This window comes from Dendropsophus ebraccatus, chromosome 11, assembly GCF_027789765.1.
Source record: "Dendropsophus ebraccatus isolate aDenEbr1 chromosome 11, aDenEbr1.pat, whole genome shotgun sequence".
NCBI classification, from domain to species: Eukaryota; Metazoa; Chordata; class Amphibia; order Anura; family Hylidae; genus Dendropsophus; species Dendropsophus ebraccatus.
The window spans coordinates 49,480,505-49,497,598 of NC_091464.1; the positions used below are offsets into that span (position 1 = coordinate 49,480,505).

The 17,094-nt window shown below is 40.3% G+C and overlaps 1 protein-coding gene across 10 annotated transcripts in view; it reads left to right on the forward strand.

The window, feature by feature from the left end:
* MYO18A (myosin XVIIIA) overlaps positions 1 to 17,094 on the forward strand; it is a 258,536-nt gene that overhangs the window by 202,770 nt on the left and 38,672 nt on the right. For all 10 annotated transcript variants that reach the window (XM_069945228.1, XM_069945229.1, XM_069945230.1 and 7 more), the window contains 5 exons: positions 336 to 440; positions 570 to 716; positions 5,251 to 5,364; positions 8,318 to 8,434; positions 11,112 to 11,195. In XM_069945228.1, the coding sequence (XP_069801329.1) occupies positions 336 to 440; positions 570 to 716; positions 5,251 to 5,364; positions 8,318 to 8,434; positions 11,112 to 11,195 (567 nt within the window). The remainder of the gene's footprint in view (positions 1 to 335; positions 441 to 569; positions 717 to 5,250; positions 5,365 to 8,317; positions 8,435 to 11,111; positions 11,196 to 17,094) is intronic.

The window sequence follows — 17,094 nt, forward strand, 5'->3', positions numbered from 1 at the left end:
AAGAATAGCTTGTTTGTGGTGATCTTGACCACAGCAGCAACTTATCAAAAGTTTTAAAGAGCCAGAGTACCCCATGACATTATAAAAACACAGTAACTTCGTTTCACAGACTACTCCACTCTTGTTCATAGGCTGTGCCTGATATTGCAGCTTAGCCCCATGTGCTGGTTTAGTAACCAGTCCCTCTATCCCTTACACAGTACATGGAATAAAGGGAGAATAAGCACTTCTATTGTTTTAAATTCGCAACACATTCAAGTTTCTGCAGCAGTAAGCAATGTCATATATTGGAAGACACTGTTCTTTTAACATCAGCCCTCTTTCCCTCTGAATAGCTGAAGCAGATGGAAGTTCAATTAGAAGAGGAATATGAGGATAAACAGAAGGTCCTGAGAGAGAAGAGAGACCTGGAAAGCAGATTAAATTCTGTTAGCGAACAGGTATGTTTAAAAATAAAAAAGGTCACTATGAGCAGTCATGCATGTTAGCAGCCGTACAGCTAGCAGCAGTTTGTACTAGGCCAGCACCTGGCTTCACAGTCATAACTCATACTGTTACATTGGCTCCAGGTCAGTCAGCGTGACTTTGAAACCGAGAAACGTCTACGCAAGGACCTGAAGAGAACAAAAGCTCTGCTTGCCGATGCACAGATCATGCTGGACCACTTAAAGAACAATGCCCCTAGCAAACGGGAGATCGCTCAACTAAGAAGCCAGGTATGTGTGGTCTGAATGTGGGGCTTATTTGTTAGTACTCAGGGAACTTTTAGAACTGTCAGTAGGAATGTTACTTCCTAAAGCTCTTATCCTAAGTATTACAAATAACAAAATGATTATCCTCCAAACAATAGTCATGAAGAGTGCCTGTGTAGCCCCAACATATTCCACAGCATTGCTCAGAGGTTGTGATTCCAGCTGACCTCACGATGCTATAGAACAGCTGGATAGGTCATATGTGTTATCAGTTTTAATAATAGTTAATTCATAAAGGTTGTCATCACACAAAATATATTCCATATTGACCTATTAACTATGGAGCCACTGTGTTAAATGGTAAATGTATAGAAAACCCATGCAAGTAGCCAGTCATTGCCAGTAGTATAGGGAGAATAAATAGGGGAATATGTTAATGTGTGTTTGCCCAAGATGATAGATAGATAAATAGATAGATATTATCTAGCCTTCACTTACCCTTTCGGGTTGTGATCCCACTTTCAGAGTCTTAAATGGCAAAACTGAAAAGTTGTGTGCAACTAGTCAATGTTTGCTTTCATGATTCTAGGAAAGGTAAGTGAGCCTGCAGACATCATGTTATAAAGCAGTGGGTGGTTTTTCTGTAGCTTACTTCACTTTGTAAGTGAGCAGAGGAATAGCTAAGGCTAGGTTCACACTGCGTTTTCAGCATCCGTTTAACGCATCCGTTTTTTGCAAAAAACGCATTAAAAAAACGGATTGCAAAAAACGGATTCATTTGTGTGCATCCGTTTTTCCATTGACTTCCATTATTAAAAAAAACGGATCCGTTTTTTTTGGCGGACCAAAACGGACCAAAAAACGTTGCTGACCCTATTTTTCTGGACGTTAAAAAAAACGGATCCGTTAAACGGATGCTGAAAACGCAGTGTGAACCTAGCCTAAGGGAATGCCATGTCGTTCTGGCTCTTGTCCCACAAAACTATACAGTGACATCTTTGATTAAAAGTAACTTGGTTTGAGAGTGTGTTGCAAGAAAAGCTAATAATTAAAAAAAAAAAAACTTGGTAAATGAACAAGATTTTTTTAAAGAGAAGTCCGGTGAAAATTTTTATTATAGTATTGTACTGTTCCCCCCCCCCCCCCCCCCCCCCCCCCCCCCCCCCAAAATGCTTTTTGACAATGCTGTGCAATATAGACTCAACAGACATCTTTTTTTTTTCTTTTTTTTTTTATAAAGGAGGTAAAATTCTCTATTGTCCCCATCTTCTCAACATAACCTTGAGAAAATCGAAGATGATGAGACATATGTGTTCCTGCTCTTCTTTGTTACTTAAATGAGATTATTAAAAGTATTGTACTGTCACCCAAAAGTTATACAAATTATCAATATACACTTATTACGGGAAATGCTTATAAAGTGCTTTTTTCCCTGCACTTACTACTACATCAAGGCTTCACTTCCTGGATAACATGGTGATATCACGACCCGACTCCCAGAGCTGTGCGGGCTGTGGCTGCTGGAGAGGATGATGGCAGAGGGATGCTCAGTGTCCCTCCAGTGTTCTGTGTCTCAGTGTCCCTCTGCCATCATCCTTTCCAGCAGCCACAGCCCGCACAGCTCTGGGAGTCGGGTCGTGACATCACCATTTTATCCAGGAAGTGACATCACCATGCTATCCAGGAAGTGAAGCCTTAATGCAGTAGTAAGTGCAGGTAAAAAAAGCACTTTATAAGAATTTCCTGTAATAAGTGTATATTGGGGATTTGTATAACTTTTGGGGGAGGGCAATACAATACTTTAACCCCTAGACGACCCTGGACGTAGGGTTACGTCATGGAAGTCTGTCCCCAGACGACCCATGACGTAACCTTACGTCATGGGTGGTATTCCCGCTATGAAGCGCGCTCCGGAGCGGAGCGCGCTTCATAGGAGGTGGGGGCCGGCTGCAGTGAGCAGCCGGGACCTCACCGGTAATGACACGCTGCAGCGATCGCGCTGCCGCGTGTCATTAACCCCTTAAACGCCGCGATCGCGGCGCGACCGCAGCGTTTAAGTGTAAGTGACAGGGGGAGTCCCCTGTCACTTACCGATCGGGACCCCCGCAGTGTGACTGCGGGGGTCCCGATCGTTGAAACGGACTGCTGGAGGTCTCTTACCTGCCTCCATGCGGTCCGATCGGCGATCTGCTACACTGAGCCTGCACAGGCAGGCTCAATGAGCAGAGCGCCGATAACACTGATCAATGCTATGCCTATGGCATAGCAATGGTCAGTGTAAAAATCAAACTAATGTATGTACAAGTCCCCCAAAGGGACTTCAAAAGTGTAAAAAAAAAAAGTTCAAAACACTAACACACTACCCCAAAACCCCTCCCCCAATAAAAGTCTAAATCACCCCCCTTTCCCATTATATAAATAAAATATATAAAAATAAATAAATAGATAAACATATAATATACTGTAGCGTGCGTAATTGTCCGATCTATTAAAATATAACAAGCGTCATTGCGAACGGTGAACGGCGTACACGAAAAGAGGGGAAAAAGTGCGCAGATTACCGATTTTATGTTACATTATATATTAAAAAAAATCAATAAAAAGTGATCAAAACGTCCGATCTTCACAAATATGGTATTAATAAAAACTAGAGATCATGGCGGAAAAAATGACACCACATACAGCCCCGTAGGTGAAAAACTAAAACCATTATAAGCGTCACAATAGGCCCATTGTATTAATATTTAATTGCCAAAAAAAAGGATTTCATAAAAAAAAATATATATAACATTAGAGAATCTGTGTAACCTGCATATGGTTGTGTTCGGACTGACCTATAGAATAATAGTGTCATGTCGCTGTTACCATATAGTGCATTACGTAGACACAGGAACCCCCCAAACGTTACCATATTGCATTCTTATTTACGATTTCACCTATTTATATCTTCATAAATAATATATTTGGAATTCCATCATACATGTTATGGTAAAATGAATGACGCCATTACAAAGTACAACTATTCCTGTAAAAAACAAGCACTTACATGACTTGTAGATAGAAAACTGAGAGTGCTAGAGCTCTTAGAAGGGGAGGAGGGAAAAACGAAAGCACTAAGATCAAAATTTGCGCGGTCCACTGGGTCATTTTGGGCCTGGTCCTCAAAGGGTTAAAAAAATTTTTTTTGCCGGACTTCTCCTTTAATACAAGCCCCCCTGTATCCCCATCCCGATACTGTGCTGGGTAGTTAGCCCTCTTGTTTCAACCAACTGCTACCTGATCAACTCTGCTGGTGATTGGACACCTTACAGCTCTCCTCTAGTGCCTGTCCGCGTCACTGCTGCTTCCCTTTGACCCCTGAATTAACCCCTTCACCATTAGCTGCTGCAGACAGACTGCACTAGCACAAGCAGCTTTGCCCCCATCTAGGGAGTTGTATGAGGAGGGAGGGTTAACTGATTAACCCCTTCTTCACTCATACAGTCTTCTTTATTAGGACAGACCATCTTACCTATCTTATTTTTGGGTTGTGGAATGAATCGTCTGTGTTTATTTCTTATGGGAAAATTTGCTTTGATATACAAGTGATTTGGATTACAAACACATTCCTGGAACGAATCATGCTCCTAATCCAAGGTTTTACTGTATATCAATCTCCCCAGCTTTTCCTACTCAACATAACATAGTACCTGCAAGTCAGACTGAACTTTTGGCGTGTCAAATTTACTTGAAAGGCCTCTATTAGTTGTCATCCTGATTCCTCACTGAAAAAAAATAAGCGAACAACTGCTAGATCAAACGTAAAAAAAACAAACAAACAAAAAAAAACCTGATGGAAGAGGACAACTAAAGGAGGAAATGTTCCTTAAGCTTTGGATGTGCTGCTTAATAAGTGCCTTTATTATTATCAGACCGTAATGTTTCACAACTTTTGACAACTCTTCAGAAAAATAGTAATAAGGAACAAAATTGAGTGCTTAATGGAAAAATCTAGCATGGCTCCTGTGTCGGCTTCTTGATAAAAGTGTTACAGCCTCCGAGTTCCCGTCTGGGCTCAAGTGTACTCTGAAGGGGTAAAACAATTATCAGGAAGCTGTGAGAAATCCCCAAGAGGCTAGTTTCATAATGTAAAGCAGATTGGTGCCGGGGTTCCTATTTACTGTGACTGGCCCAGAATATCTTCTCCCTCCTTGTACTGCCAGACCATAAATTCTCTGTTTGCTGCAATCTTATTTACTTGTGGAGAAATATTTTACCAGTGATGACACCTTCTGCTGTAAATCTGCAGTAAAGTATCTGCTATCATACAAGCCTGTCACGCCGTATACATGCAGCAGCTTGAGATGTTTTACAGAGATTCCATAGGAATAAACAGCCCCATTAAATGCTTCTGTGCATTTCCCCAAGGCTGGCACAGGCTGATATGACTGTATAATGTCGTTATATGTCTCTTATATACCATCGCTCTTTTCCCCCTACCATCTATGTAGTTTAGGCTATAGGAAATGTCGATAGTTCACGTCTCTAAGTCTTAATGAATTTTTTGTTTTAATCACAGCTGGAAGAATCTGAATTCACTTGTGCAGCTGCAGTGAAGTCTCGAAAATCTATGGAGGTTGAAATGGAGGATCTCCATCTTCAGATCGATGATATTTCCAAAGCTAAGACAGCGGTACGTTTATATCTTTAGAGAATGTTCTTTACCTAGAGCCAACATAGCCTGCAGCGATGTACAGAGAATGCAGTCTTATTGATCCCTGGTTCCCTGGGGCTTCAAATGTAATTTCCCTGTCTCAGACATGCACACATACTCTAGGGCCAGAACACCCCTGGAGACATACAGGGAAAGAAACCATACAAACTTGGTCAAGTTCCACCCTCTGACCCCAGCACATGGGAGCTGTTCTGCTGGAGTTTTACTTCTGCACGTTTGTGGTGGTCTTTTTTTTTACCAAAAGTGCACATGGGGAAGAGAGAGGATTTATCAATATATATATATATATATATATATATATATATATATATATATATATATATATATATATATAATTTATTTATTTATTTTTTTTGTAATAAACATCAATTTGTGAGTTTTTGTTATATGGTGTATAATGCACCATAATTTTCAAATTAGAGACTCTTTAAAATTAGTTCTTTAGGGTTAGTCACACAGGCAAAATCAGCATGAATTCTGCTAAATAAAAGAATCTTCAGCATCTCATTATTTTTTATGGAAACAGTGCAGATTTTTCAATTACAGAATTGAATATCCAAAAATAAGCGCCATGTAGTTTATTGCTGCATGTCTGCGTGGACCACACCTGAATTTCGCATGTAACACCGCAGTAAGATTGGCAGCTATGTCCCAGTCTGTATCAGAAAACCAAGGGTTTGCTGCAAACTAAGGGGCTGAATTTTAAGCCTCTAAAACATCATGTCGGTCCCATATCTCTGCTGTATGGTGTGTAGTATTCCCTCTCTTCTTTGGCTACACAGGAATATATTGGCTGCTTTTACTTTATATTACTTTGGCCCATATATATATATATATATATATATGTGTATATATATATATATATATATATATATATATATATATATATATATATATATATATATATATATATATTCATCTTATGTGAGGGTTCACACTTTATATGCCTGCGCTTTGTACCTTACACTACTTGCACAGTGTTACTGTTGCCATACCCAAGGGCAGTGACAATTTAGTTTGTTAGAATTGTGACCTCTCCTGTAAGAGCTGCTCAATGACTGTATTATAGGATTTATTTATTGCGATATCTTGTAATATTACCCTAAAGAATATTTGCTAAAGACCTTCAAATGTCTCTGTAAAGTAAAAAAAAAAAAAAAAAAGCAGCTAGTAATGTAATTGGTTCTCATGATCGTGGTTTTCTAGCATAATATAATAACACACTCCGCATTGTGACCGTCACAGCTGCATTGAGTCCTGAATAAGTTTTGTCCTCCGTTAACCTCTCTACTGCTGGATTCATTTTTTGGGTTTGCTATTATCATGTGCAAATGATAGAGCTAGCGGGGGCTGCCAGCCTTGGAATGACATTTTTGTTTAATAAATTTGTCTCCTAAGCTGTGTCCAGTTTCCTCCCCCCCAGTAATAATAAGATAGATGACGGCAAAGCCAGAGCCAGAGAAGTCGTTTTGCTTTGGAATGATGTGCTAATAGATTCATTAACTTTCTGAATCCAGCATTATTCTCTTTATTAACAGCGCCACCCCTCCCGATCCAGCACCGCCGCTTCCTGTCTTCATCTGCCATGCCGCATAGCTCAGAGAACAGCTACAAACTTAGAATTACAAAATAATGCATTTCTATAGCTAGCGTCTAAACTTCCCCACCATACCAGTTGTCAAGTAACATAGACAGATTGTGTTTTAGGGTACCTACACGTGTAACTTATTTTTACTACTATGGCAAACTAGTGGGTTAGGATTGGGTTAAGTAACGTTGGCTATACAGAAATAAAAATGTATGGTAAATCTTAACCTGGTGAGGGAAACGCCATACATACTTGTTGCTTAGAGTCAACTGATGTAGCCATGTCAGGACAAAATAAGGAGGTGGAGGGGGCATGGCTGATCTCATCATATACACACAGTGGAAGTCTTTATATATTTTTATATTTTCAGAGAAGGATAAAATCAAACAAGAGGATGATACTAATGAAGAGGTGGCTTTTTTGTGACTTCATGTATTTCATGTGGTGGCTTTGTACTGATGTATAAGTCACCTACACAGTGACAGAGGAGACCTTACAGAAAACAATCCACCTATTTACCCATCACTGGTACCAGTTCACACCATTGCATCCCAGGACAGGATAGCCTGGTGCTTATTGACCTGTATAGTTTGGCAAAGGATCTGACATAGTAACTGTACAGATTAGTTTAGGCTGTGTTGCCTGCTCACTGGTTTTCATTGGCTTCTGTGTAGTTTATTCATATTGCATCAATCTTATGTGGTTCAGAGAATTTCTAATTCATTTGTCATGTCAATTCTATTTCTTTGGAATCCTTTTTTATAGCATGTATGGCTAAAATTGTGTATTTTGTGCTGTCGAGCTTTGGCTGTAATTTATACTTAACTATTAATACCTTAATGTTTTATTCAACATGTACTTTTCTGCAATACAAGTTTAAATCCTGAACTTAAGAACTCTGTGTGTTAGGAAAGTACTAGGAAAGTAGCTTTTGTATGCTTTACCTAGAGTAGATATTACTTTGGTGTGCCTTGTGTGCAAATTCAGGGATGCATTGTCATAGTCCGTCTGCAGTACATGGGAAGTATTATTACCTCTGGTCATTTTGTAAGATTTGTTTCCTAGCAAGCAGTGTCCCTGCAAGGATGCTGTGACAAGACCGCAACCTCACAATATAGATGAAACTTGAAGTGTACTCACAGACAAGAGGGCAGAAAAAACAGCATTATTCTTTTTGCAACCATAAAAAAAAAAATAAACTTAAGCATTTGTGTCAGTAACTATGGAAAAAGAAAAACTGCAAAACAAAAACAACTGCAAACATGTAACTCAATGTAAAAGTTTATAATAATAATAATGACATTCTGTATCTTTAATTGACAGCTGGAGGAGCAAGTCAGCCGCCTACAGAGAGAGAAGAATGATTTGCAGAGCAGAATGGAGGAGGACCAGGAGGATATGAATGAGCTGATGAAGAAACATAAGGCAGCTGTAGCACAGGTAACGCCTAGAATGTTATATTCTCCTAAAGAGAATGTGTCATGATAAAATAACCATTTGTTTAAATCCGATTTTTCAGTTTTCCATGTTTTTTAGCAATTTTAGGTGTTTTTTTTCTAATTTTTCCATTTTACTATCTGTATTGCAAAATAACCCGGAGATCTTGCAATTTTTGCTCTGGCCAATGGTTCTAAAATTAGGCTTACACTTCCTATTCTGTCTTTTTTTTTTTTTTTAAACTCGTTTTATTGAAGTTTGTACAAGTTTAAATTTCCCACAAATCGGGACAACAAATGGAATGCAATCCACATCAATACACTTGTGCAAACAAGCAAGAAAAAATGCCAGATCACACATCAGTACAAACATATCCATCCAGTGAAATAGTTGAGCATAAAAGAAGACATATCTGGGAAATGCTTACATAGCTCCCCCAGTAGGTATTAACTTAGTTAACCAGGTCTCTCGTCCCCATGGAACGCATGTATTGACTTGGAGTGTAATTGGTCAGTGGCGATTCATACCATTCCTCCCACACTTTCTGAAATTTACCTTTACACCCCCTATTCTTATATGTAACATATTCATATGGTAGCACAGCATTTGTAAGTGACAGCCATTTCCTTACTGTGGGTGGCCTTGAATCCATCCACCTTATAGCGACAGTTTTACGGGCCATAAATCTAGGTCTAGGGGTCTAGACGGGGTCTAGGGGTATCTGCTTATCTAATACCCTCCTATTCTGTCTTTAATCATACAAAAGAAGCTGCTGGAAAGGGATCTGTTCAGTTGTAGTGAAAGTTGACATCAGTAGATAAATAAGGGTCCTATACCATGGAGAGATAATCAACCGAATCGGCCCGGTTCGGCCGATTATCGCTCTGTGGAATAGAGACAACAATCAGCCGATGATCGTGTCATCGCATGATCGTTTATTTAGGTTCAATAGCGATGCGCGGCAAGTAACGATTTCACAAGCACCATGCTTTACCTAAGTATGTTGTAGGTCTTCTCCTGCGCTCCTTCTTCCTCCCGGTTCCCCGCACAGCAGCAGCTTCGGTGCAGCCTGTCTTAGCTGACAGACTGCTCAGCCAATCACTGGCCAGGACCGCCGCGGCCAGTGATTGGCTGAGCGTTCTGTCAGCTCAGACAGGCCACACTGAAACTGCTGCTGTGCGTGGGACCGGGAGGAAGAAGGAGCGCAGGAGAAGACCTGCAACATGTGTAGGTAATGTATGGTGTTTAAACAAGGGTTGCAAGGACATTGGTAATGATGTCCCTGCAGCCCTTGCTAAACGATTATCATGCTGTGTAATAGACCCAGTAAAAGAGCGCCGATCTAGCAGATCGGCGCTTGTTTACATTATTGATCGGGCCCCTATCGGGCTTCTGCATAGGGGTTACAGAGCATGTACAAATGTGGCCCACACAGAGAATAAGATGTTCATTGTGTCCCATGTCCGTGGGGCTTGCTGTAAAGCCTGTCACTAAATGTTGTTAAAAACAGGTCAGGCAAGATGAATGTCCCCATAATAATGAACTAACTATAAACAAAAAAAAATTATCAGAACAGTAAAAACAGATTAGAAAAAAAGAACATGTTTCAGCATCTGGCTCTAATCAGTAAAAAATAAAATAAAATCTAGGTGACATTCCCTTATAAGGAGACATGCAAAAAGTTAGGAAAACCTGATGTCTTAAGGTACAGGCAGTATGAAAGCGATTACTGGTTACTTTTAAAGAGCAGGAAAATCTATGTAGATTGATTATATAATTTTGTGTGAATCGATAATAGTAAGGTATAACTTGCAACTTATTGAATAAGTTCCCTGCTTAGCTAGGGCTTAGGAGTCCAGTGGGCGGTTCTACTCAGTGACTGGCAGCTATCTCTGTATGCAAGTTCTTATAGGGAAAGCTGCCAATCACTTAGTAAGACCGACCACTGGACTCCAAGTACAGAATAAGCAGAGATTTAAATGCATTAAATTTAAGTATACAGGATATTATTTACACCATGTATCAATCTACTCTAAACAAGCGGCCTGATCTCCCAGTATCATGTCACAAAGAGACAGGTTTCCTTTAAACATTTTTTTATACTCAAATCTATAAAGTGTCAATGTGATGGTGAATAATATATTAAAGCAGCGGTGTAATAACAATGCAGGGTTACCATCATTATGTGACTCTGATGCTGCTGCCATCACTGCATTAGCTAGTCACGTTTAGTCCTATGGCAGGCTTATGTCCATTTGCTGCTGTAATAAGATTTCACTGCTGTGTATCTTTTGCTTATGTTCACAACAGGTATAATAGCTATACTACAGTTTCTCGTGTGAATATTACAGCCTTGCCCTACAGCTTGGATTACTGCATGTTGAGCTCTGCCTCTTTGAGCAGAAGACGACAACACGAGAAGCCGCTGCTTACAAACATCTAGTTTAATTAAACACACAACCTTATCGATAAATTAACCACTTGTAATGTAAATAAAGCAAATTGATTATTTTTTTTTTTTTTTTTGCTGCTGCTGACCAGTTAGCTCAGCATGAGAGCGCTGGGGCTTGGTGTGTTTTGTAGAAAGCCTTCAAGCAGTGCACATTTTCTTGCTTTTTAGTGGGGTGGGCATCTCTTCTACAATGAGCAACCTAACGAACCCTGTCATTCTTTCCCTTAGTCGTCCCGAGACTTGGCTCAGATCAATGACCTGCAGTCGCAACTTGAGGAAGCCAGCAAGGAGAAGCAAGAGATACAAGAGAAGGTAAGATTAGCCTTCCTGAACTCATTAGATGTACATAAAGGACCTGACACTGTGTGTGGGGGTTCTGCGAGGAGAAGAGGGGCAAAGAAAACCAGAGAGAGAATGTTTGTTTCATACATTCTCTCCTACAACTATGAGGCAACATATGTTTACCTAGGATTTTCCTGGACTTTATCGATAGCCTATCCTTGTGATTGGTGGGTTGCAAACACCCAGCAACCTCAGCCACTTGCCCCCAGATTCAAAGTGAACAGAAGCAGACAGCAATGTACATCGTATAGTGGCCTGTAGTTTGGCTTATATTGAAGTGAATAGGAGCTGATCTGTAGTAACCCAGGATGGCCACTACACCAAGAGGTCTTTCTACCGCTGGCTGCGGTCACTGCGTGTATAGAAGTACTGTAACCATGGCAGACAGCTGATTGGCAGTGTGCCTGGTGTTTGCACCCTACCACTCAGATATTAATAGGCTGCAATAAAAAATAATAAAAAAAAAAGCCAGAGAAAACCCCTTCTAAGAAAATATAATGGTTGTTACACTGCAGTGACTATGGTGCGTTTACACAGAGAGATTTATCTGACAGATCTTTACAGCCAAAGCCAGGAACAGACTGTAAACAGGGAACAGGTCCTAAAGGAAAGATTAAGATCTCTCCTGTTTTCAAATCCATTCCTGGCTTTGGCTTCCAAAATCTGTCAGATAAATCTCTGTATAAACACAGCATCAGACTACTACCCTTCCACTCTTTGCTTTAAGCACAGTGAAATTCTTCCACCTGTTTGACATTCTCCATAAAATACTCTCTAAAATAATTAATAATCTAGAGCTATAAATCCTGGAGTTAGATTCTCTTTATTCGCTTTGTGTATCGTATCTGTTCAGATGAAAGCTGGGTAACATCCATTATGGTAACCATTATGATAGCCTCTTTCTTTAAAGTGTAGTGGTAATTTAAATGTTATTTTTCAGAAATCAACAAATACCAATAGTACAAGCGATTTAAAGAAACTCTATAATAGTTTTTTTTATTAAGCAAAAGTGTTTTTTCTTTACTCAAAAAGCTGTTTTCCTACCTCCCCCACACACACACTTCAGAAGAAGCAGAATTTCTGTGTCCATTATGCTCTATGGAGAGGGGAGAGGCCGTTGGATGAGTAAGCAGGGAGAGGAGAAAAGGCAGAACACTACATCCTGCAACCTTCTCTCACCAAGCTTTCAGAAAAGGATTGACCTTCCTGACCTTTGAATCCAGCGTTTTGTGCCCAGACCGTCTCCAAACTGTACAGCTTCTTTTCTGCTCTCCCTGCTCACTCATCCCCTTGACCCCTCCCTCCTCCATAGGTTATAATGAACTCCGCAAACCCATCTTCACTTTTCTCCTATGTAATGAAGACTGATTTGCCTGATAAAGCACAGTTAATAAGTGAGGTGGGAGGCTAAATAACCGCTTTTTGAGTAAAGAAAGAGGCTTTTTTGCCTAATAAAACCTATTACAGAATTTCTTAAAATCCCTTGTACTATTGATTTCTGCAAAATTAAATGACATTTACACTTGCTAATGCTTGAGCAGTAAAAATGGGAGGAGCATAGGAAAGGTGCTGAAGCCCTGTTAGAGCTGTAAAGTCAGCCATGGAGGTTGTCATCCTGAAGTTTGGATGTCCAAGAATGCAGTAGTATGTCTTTCCTTGGTGTGACTACTGATGACTATAGCAGCATTACTGGCTAGTAGGAAGGTTAGGGTTCGTGCATAGATTTTCCAATGTGTATCCCACGTGGCCCAAATCTTACTCTGCCACTAAATTAGCTTTAACCACAAAATCTTTCAGGCTAATCTGCAGAGAGTAAAATCTATTGACTGTCTGCCTCTTTATTTCTTACCAATTTGTAAAGCTTCCTTCTTATTCCTGTAGTAACAATAAACAGCGCTTAATGTGCAGTGTTATACGCTGTACAAGTTTCGTTCTGCTTACTGTATACACATTTTACAGGCCTAATAACTACCCGCCCAAAGAGCATGTTAATAATTTGATAAATCTTAAAACACATAATTGTCTTGGGACTAGAACCTTTTTATCTTTTCAGAAAGACTTTTATCTCCTTTTTACCTTAATTGCTACATAAGTTATAGCAGAATATTGTACGCAGACAGAGGTCATATTGCATCTTTATTAATGCAATTATTGTGCTTCAGCATGGCGTGAATGCAAATTGCTTACTGCCAAGTCATGCCATGTAGAGTGGCACAGGAAGGCTTTACTAAAGACATCACTTTGCAGAATGGGCTTTTTACTTTTTCTTTTATGGCACATTATAATTATAGCATCCTTAGAAAGCAGGGGCTACACAATGCCTTCATTTAAAGTGCTATATGGTGAACACCCCTTATGTATACACGATTAGGGCATATAGGTATTATAGAGATTTGTGTCTTGCTTGGGATGCTCCTCTATGAGCCAGAAAGAAATTGCTGTTTCAGCAGACTCTAGACACTACAATAAATTGCTCAACTACTGGACCCTCTAGTCACAAGCTCAATATATCACCACATTCACTAATCCCACAGGCAGCCGCCTGAGGAATAAAATTTAACTTTTATTTCAATAGCTTAAATCTTACAAGGGCTTTGGGAATGAGTCTTTTAGCCATTGTCACCTGCCAAAGGGTCTTTCAAGTAAAAGTAATATACTTTTTTGGTTCTTAGTTGAAGTATCAGTCCACCCATTGAAGAAAAACTGAACATGCTGGGCGGTTGGGTTGCCAAGTCCCGGAGAGTTCTGTGCACCAGTTCTATTAATTAGAAAAGGGCTCCTGCATAAAACTAGCTGGGACGCATACAGTAACCCAGACAGTCTGGCCAACCAGTGTGTGCAGCGTCTCTCAATGCTGCGATTTAACTCACAATCAATTATTTCAATAATAACTTGGATAATGACAACAAGAAATCCACTGGTCACGCTACTTTTTGTAAGCACTGTATGGTAGAATGACAAGTTAAGATTACCAACAGGTCATGATAATAAAATTATTTTACCGCTAAATATAGTCAACTGTATATCGCTATGAAGCCCTAGCCTCAGTGGACCGCTTTGCTTGTGGCAGCGGTTGAATAAAAAAAAAAACAACTTTCCTCTTTTTGTGTGTACATTTTCACTATTAAACCAAGTGATAGCCCTCCTTTATTACCTGTTATTTCTTTGGCTTCCTCTCATAATAATGCCTTCCTGTGCTAGGTATCATTAGCCGATTAATGGCCGGGCCATAAGTAACCTTGCAGCCAGATTGACCCGCTAATTGTTAGATCTGTGCAGTCAACAAGCTTTGGTTGACATTTAAAAGAAACGTAGAAGTAGATTGAGAGAGATCACGGGAGCCAAATGAAATACTATTAGTCCAATGCAAATTGTATCATTGACCTGTAAGCCTGAAATTAATGAGGCATCGTCTAATCTATGATAACTCATCCCTCAATTGTCAGGGTGAGCCTTACAGGGATCGTAGGCTATAAGCCCAAAACATTGATCCTGCATTTTCTGTTCTTGAATTAAATCTATATGTTAATATATTAAACCTTGCATCATTAATTTAAAGAATGTTGTGGTCATTGGCTACATATCCTCAGTGCTCTAAGCTGAGCCAAGAGGAAAATTATGTGGTTGGAAAAAGCCATTCACCATGAAACGAAATTAATGCTTCTGCTCTCAGGTGATATGTTGTCACAGGCCTACATGTATTTTCCATAGCTGCACTGTTTGCATCGCTGCGGCGTTGTATTGTTAGATCCTGGAGCAGCTTTCCACATAAATAACAGTCTTCTTGTGGTCTATAATCTTATTATGTGAATTGTCCCCTACAGCTGCTGGAATGTTCTGCCAATAGGATGGAGAGGCTTCTATACACTCTGTAATTTCCTGAAGGCTTAGACATAATTTACATCATGTTTTAGGGGTATGTTGCAGGTATATGATAGGTTACTGGCAAATGGTATGCTTACATACACCATTGACTCTACTCGGCCAAATGTAGTTTGTTTCCTGACCATATCATTTTATTATTTCAGGACTCAAGTCATGTCACAAGTTTGTATTGGTGGGAGACTGGCTGCTGAGACCTCCGATTGCTAGAATGAAAAGGCAGAACCCTGCAGCTACCTATGTTGTGCCCCTTCATCTCCATTTTACACACTTTAGGTAGTTAAAGCAAGCGATATATGAAATTACAATACAGGTCTGTGACTTACAGCAATTCTGTATACTGCACGCTTTAGCTACCTGTAGTTTGCAGAATTGAGGGAAGGGCCACAGCATGTGCGGCCGCATGATTTAGGCGCTGTCACTATGATATATCAGAAGTTTGTTGAAATGCTAGGTACACTTTAAAGAACAAAAGTATACCCTTCAGTAAAACAATCTGAATGCAGTCACTACTAGCCTACACTTGGTCCACTAAAGTCAATGGGTAAGCTTTATAGACATCAGTATACTTTTTTGCCCAATTTCCAACATGTATGCGAAATAGGTAATGGGAATGGTGTCGTCATAGATGTCAATAAAACTTTGCACTTTGTGATTCATTGTTATCTAACCTTGGCATAAAAGAAGTGTAAAAACTGTAATTGTGGTAAAGCAAATTCTTTCCCTTAGTATGTGACACTTGGTTCCTGTAAATGTAAAAGTTGTGTTTTGTCACCCAGGGTCATATTTGCCTTGAGGAGTCTCTGTCCCATGTGGGGGCTGTAAATCATACTGTCTATAGCACCGTCTCTCAGCTGGACACAGATATAGAATGCAGAGCCTATTATATAGAGATATATACACTCACTGGCCACTTTATTAGGTACACCATGCTAGTAACGGGTTGGACCCCCTTTTGCCTTCAGAACTGCCTCAATTCTTCGTGGCATAGATTCAACAAGGTGCTGGAAGCATTCCTCAGAGATTTTGGTCCATATTGACATGATAGCATCACACAGTTGCCGCAGATTTGTCGGCTGCACATCCATGATGCGAATCTCCCGTTCCACCACATCCCAAAGATGCTCTATTGGATTGAGATCTGGTGACTGTGGAGGCCAATTGAGTACAGTGAACTCATTGTCATGTTCAAGAAACCAGTCTGAGATGATTCTAGCTTTATGACATGGCGCATTATCCTGCTGAAAGTAGCCATCAGATGTTGGGTACATTGTGGTCATAAAGGGATGGACATGGTCAGCAACAATACTCAGGTAGGCTGTGGCGTTGCAACGATGCTTAATTGGTGCCACGGGGCCCAAAGAGTGCCAAGAAAATATTCTTCACACCATAACACCACCACCACCAGCCTGAACCGTTGATACAAGGCAGGATGGATCCATGCTTTCATGTTGTTGACGCCAAATTCTGACCCTACCATCCGAATGTCGCAGCAGAAATCGAGACTCATCAGACCAGGCAACGTTTTTCCAATCTTCTACTGTCCAATTTCGATGAGCTTGTGCAAATTGTAGCCTCAGTTTCCTGTTCTTAGCTGAAAGGAGTGGCACCCGGTGTGGTCTTTTGCTGCTGTAGCCCATCTGCCTCAAAGTTCGACGTACTGTGCGTTCAGAGATGCTCTTCTGCCTACCTTGGTTGTAACGGTTGGCTATTTGAGTCACTGTTGCCTTTTTATTAGCTCGAACCAGTCTGCCTATTCTCCTCTGACCTCTGGCATCAACAAGGCATTTCCGCCCACAGAACTGCCGCTCACTGGATGTTTTTTCTTTTTCGGACCATTCTCTGTAAACCCTAGAGATGGTTGTGCGTGAAAATCCCAGTAGATCAGCAGTTTCTGAAATACTCAGACCAGCCCTTCTGGCACCAACAACCATGCCACGTTCAAAGGCACTCAAATCACCTTTCTTCCCCATACTGATGCTCGGTT